At 34.7% G+C, this 4,890-nt stretch overlaps 1 protein-coding gene across 1 annotated transcript; it reads left to right on the forward strand.

Annotated features, from left to right (window-relative positions):
- The first annotated feature begins 1,069 nt into the window (after positions 1-1,069).
- On the forward strand, positions 1,070-3,837 carry LOC107558088 (trace amine-associated receptor 9-like). The gene is given in 3 exon segments (XM_016241712.1): positions 1,070-1,422; positions 1,424-1,614; positions 3,659-3,837. Coding segments are annotated over 3 exon segments (723 nt in total).
- The last annotated feature ends 1,053 nt before the right edge of the window (positions 3,838-4,890 follow it).

The raw sequence follows: 4,890 nt of genomic DNA on the forward strand, positions 1-4,890 counted from the left end.
TGGTGTATGCGGTGTTAAATTTTACATTCAGCTCTGCCAATTGCACCGAACGGCTGGCAGCTAGGGGTGTGCAATATTGACAAAAAATTATATCTCTATATTTTCTAGGATTTTATCGATAACAATAATTTGACTGAGTGTTACTGTGCTGATATCTTAAGGACTGCAGTGGACAGCTGACTCCTAAAAATGTTTATATTCTTCATATTCTGTCTGGTGGTCAGTTCACAGCAGTGACAGAAATGAATCTTTTCCAATAAGTTTAAATAGATTTTGACCTTTTATGGTCATTTTTACCTTAAAGCCATTTTTTTCTAAAAGTGTGCATTATCATTCGAGTCAAATTCTTATATTTAATCAGTCAATTATAATAAGACATTTGGGCTGTTATCAAGCGTATATATATATTAAATATATATATATTAAGAATACTTAGGACCATGTGATATTTCAGTTTTTCTTTTTTAATAAATCTGCAAAAATGTCAACAATTCTGTGTTTTTCTGTCAATATGGGGTGCTGTGTGTACATTTATGAGGAAAAAAAATTAACTTAAATGATTTTAGCAAATGGCTGCAATATAACAAAGAGTGAAAAATTTAAGAGGGTCTGAATACTTTCCGTACCCACTGTATATATATATATATTATAATTTAACTTGTCCAGTGACTTTCCAGGGACATGTCTAAACTCTTAAATGTCTAAAGCTTCTAGCTTTTAATGTTATTGTGCATTAAAATGCATAACTGTTTGAGTGGAATAGGACAGATACCTTGTGTAAAATGTAACTGTAAAAGAAGCTCCGAGTTGCTCTCTGTCATGAAAATATTATTGGATTAATTTCACTAATTCAAAACTAAATCAGATTCATCCAGTCTATGGAATATTTAACCAGTAGGTGGGTCAAAACGTGAATAATCAGACGTCATGTTAAATGGGTAGTCGCAATATAACACAAGTCATGTCTGTGATTTGCTTCAGGAGGCCAAACTGACAAGCATCCTTGAACAGATTTGGAATAGCTCTCTGATGAAGCACTGAGTCTACTCAAGATTGAGCTATCGACAAAATGCTTAACTGGGGAGCGACAAACACGGACAATGAAACAATCCAATACTGCTTTCCGAACAACGATTTGTCTTGTACCAAAAATGTGAAACCTGGAGCTGAGTACATTATGATGTACATATTAATTTCTACAGTATCAGTGTTTACTGTGTTTCTGAACCTGCTGGTGATCATCTCCATCGCTCACTTCAAACAGCTCCAGACTCCAACCAATGTGCTGATCTTCTCTCTGGCAGTAGCTGATCTGATTGTGGGACTGATTGTTACGCCAGTACAGGGCATCAAATTAATTGAGCCATGTTGGTTCTTTGGGGAAATATTTTGCTCAATATTTTATTTTCTATGTGGTTATTACAGCATCTCTTGGTAATTTGATTGTTATATCTGTGGATCGTTACATTGCTGTGACTGACCCTTTGCGATATCCAGCAAGGGTCAATACTAACAGAGCAGTTTTTTCTATTGTTGTAAACTGGGTATTTTCCTGCATATATTATTTTTTTCTTTTGTACGAGTCTATAATCTATCCAGAGAAAAATCATACATGTATTGGAGAATGTATACTTTTTATTAAGTTGGGATATATCATAACAGATGTCATTGTTACTTTAGTAACTCTGTGTTGTTTAATAATTTCTTTATATATGAAAATCTGCTTTGTTGCAAAACATCAAGCTGAGCATATAAATTCACTCTCAGACAAAAAAGCCAAATCAGAAAAAAAGGTTAAAACAACCTTAGGGGTTGTTGTAATGGTTTATCTTCTTTGTTGGATACCATACTACTGTAACGAATCAGTCCACTGAAGGCGAGTTGAAGTGAGAACCCAAGTGCAGTTTATTTACAAGTGATCCAAACATCCAAACGATAATCCGAGACTTGACTTGACTTGACATGAACAGACTTGACTTGGCATGGACAGGACTCACCAACAGCAGAGTTACAACATCAATACACGACGAAGACTATGGGAACATGAGACTACTTATAGCAAACAAGAGGGTCACATGACAAGAACAAACCAATGGGAAACAAGACCAGAACTAGGACAACCAATCAGAACATGACACATACACAAGGCAGAGATACACGAGGGCAAGGGAAGCATGACACTGACAGCAAGAAACAATTACAAAATAAAAGACATGGAAACATGTCAAAACCCAAACACCACATTACAACTACATAGCTGCTCTTACGCTTGGGCAAGTCACAGGTGACTCTCTTGTAATTAATATAATGTACTGAATTTTATGCATGAATTCATGCTTGAATCCACTTATTTATGCTATGTTTTATAGATGGTTTCGAATATCGGTAAAATACATTTTGATTCTGAAAATATTTGAACCTTCATCAGAATATTTCAATTTGTTCATGCAAGAGAAATTATTTTATGCTAACCTTTTGCTATTGCATGACTGTAGAGCCTATAAAGCACACATAAGAAGGAAATAGTTCACCCAAGAATTAAAATTCATTATTTATTCAGACAGCCATTTTCATGCTTTTCCAACACTGTATGACTTTCTTTCTTCTGTGGAATACAAAACATATTTTGAGAAATATCTCAGCATTCTTAAAGGGATCTTATGATGTTGCGCCGCGTAAACATAAAACCATGTCTGCATTTGTGATTGGAGAAATGACAAACAACAAGCCATACTCTACACTGCCCAAAAAACTCGTTTTAATTATAAAAAATATAAAAACTCTTTAAATAAAACGTACTTACAGTCCGTGAGTCAGATCAGCCTGCATTGTAGTCTACTCTACCAGGATCAGTAAACAGTCCTCCATAAAATGTGCTGCACACATCTGAATATTTGGATTGAAGTGTTCTGGAACAGTGTTGTAAATACAACTTAACCACTGATTTCTAGTCGTGTCCATTTTTGGAAGGCCAAACAAAGTAGTTTTGCTTTCACAACGAAACACACAGCGCCTTCACGACATGGCGGCAGCAACAATACTACAGCGAGAATAAAAGTTCTTTCTTTGTGTGAACATTTGGGCGGCGTTATGCAGATCTTCCCAGATAGTGACGTAAGTATGTGGGGGCGTGTTAGAACGAGCCGTTTTAGGTAGGTGTGGCTGACTCTTAACTTTTATAAAGAATATCTCTTTGGATTTGAGACTTTAGTCTTTGCAACTTTACAGATCTTCTTTATGCACCAAGAGCTTGTAACACTCCAAAGAGAAGGGAAAAATTTAAATCGCATCATATGACCTCTTTAAAATATATTTTGTTCCACAAAAGAAATGCATAAAAGTTTGAAATTACATACGGTTGAGTAAATGATGCCAGAGTTTTTATTTTTGGCAAATTATAGCCTTAAGATCTCCTGTTTCCAAACAAAAGAGTTTGGGTTCTATTGTGATCTTCCTTGTGAAAAATAATTGTTGTGTAGCACATATGGTTTTGAAATGTTTAGGTATGGTGTCTAATGATTAGAACACAGTGACAGATCTGAGGCTTTCAAATTATTATCATCTAAAGAAACTTCTAAGAATGTATTAACTCAAAGTGGAAAACTGGTGCAAGCACAAATCATGTTTAGACATGTAAGGTCTCTGTCTTGTGAAACAGGCCCCCATAAGCGGTGGATTCACCGCGTGACTTATGAAACAGAAATATTACAGAAGGATCTAAAGATCTCCCCCTTATCAGACATCATGAGGTTTGCTAATCACCCCCAGCACATGACTCCAATATTCTGGGTCGACTTCCTGCCAGTCTTGTCATCATCTACTCAGAGGAGTGATTAAAGATTGATCCATTCAAGAGACAACAAAGCTTTCTTTGTATCAAGGACTGAAAAGATTCATTCACAACATATAGAAACCACGATGTCTTGTGGCCAACAAATGAGTGCAATCATTATATCCAGCAGGAAAAGGATGAGTAATTTAATTACACCCTCGGGCTTGCAGAACAACAGACCTAAAGGAACAGTGATAATGTGATTCAATCTATACAGACTTTTGACCATTTGACTTCTTAACGTTGAGCCCCGAGGATTTTTTTCCACTGGCTTATAGTGGGACCGGATCATTATGACAACAAGGTAATGATGGATGAAATGACTAAAGATTAGTTCGAGTGATATGTGATCATATTGGACACTTATTAAAGTTTTCATGTTTCCTCTATTCCTAGTAGTGCCTCTAGATATATTATTAAAATAGCCCAGCCTAGTTTGACTAACAAGAATTACTGAGCAGATGTTTTTTTAAATAGGTGATGCTGTAATTATTGAATCTAGATCTAGTTGGCCAATTTACTTTACTTTCATTTAAACTGACCTAAAGTACACAGGTCATGGGAACTGATGAGGTCATTGTTATAAGTCATATTGTTATTGGCTGATTGACATAATCACATCATATTCAATGTGATTTACTCTTTAGTTGATTGTAGTTAATTAAAAATGTTTTTTTACTTGTAATATGCCGGAATCTATGTTAATGCTAATGGGGTCAGAAAAAAAATCATTTAAGATTATATTGTTATAGTGATATTTTGACACTACCTCCATAAGCAGCTTACTAGGTTTTGGAACAATGCTATTGTTTTAATAAAGAATGTTAGTAATATTATTTTTGGAAATTCTCTTTAATATTATATTTGTCTATAAATGGTATAAATATTTTTGTATACTTCACATGATTCTTTTTGAAAAGAAAAAAAAAATTCTGTTGTCAAAGTTTCTCATTTAGGCTATTTGTGGCGGCCCGCCAAAATATCAATATTGACCACCACAAATAGATTTTCCTTTACCTGTTAAATTTCTATTTTACTATTTAAAATAGGTAAAATCT

This window comes from Sinocyclocheilus grahami, unplaced genomic scaffold (genome assembly GCF_001515645.1).
Source record: "Sinocyclocheilus grahami isolate Dianchi unplaced genomic scaffold, SAMN03320097.WGS_v1.1 scaffold632.1, whole genome shotgun sequence".
Taxonomy (NCBI): domain Eukaryota; kingdom Metazoa; phylum Chordata; class Actinopteri; order Cypriniformes; family Cyprinidae; genus Sinocyclocheilus; species Sinocyclocheilus grahami.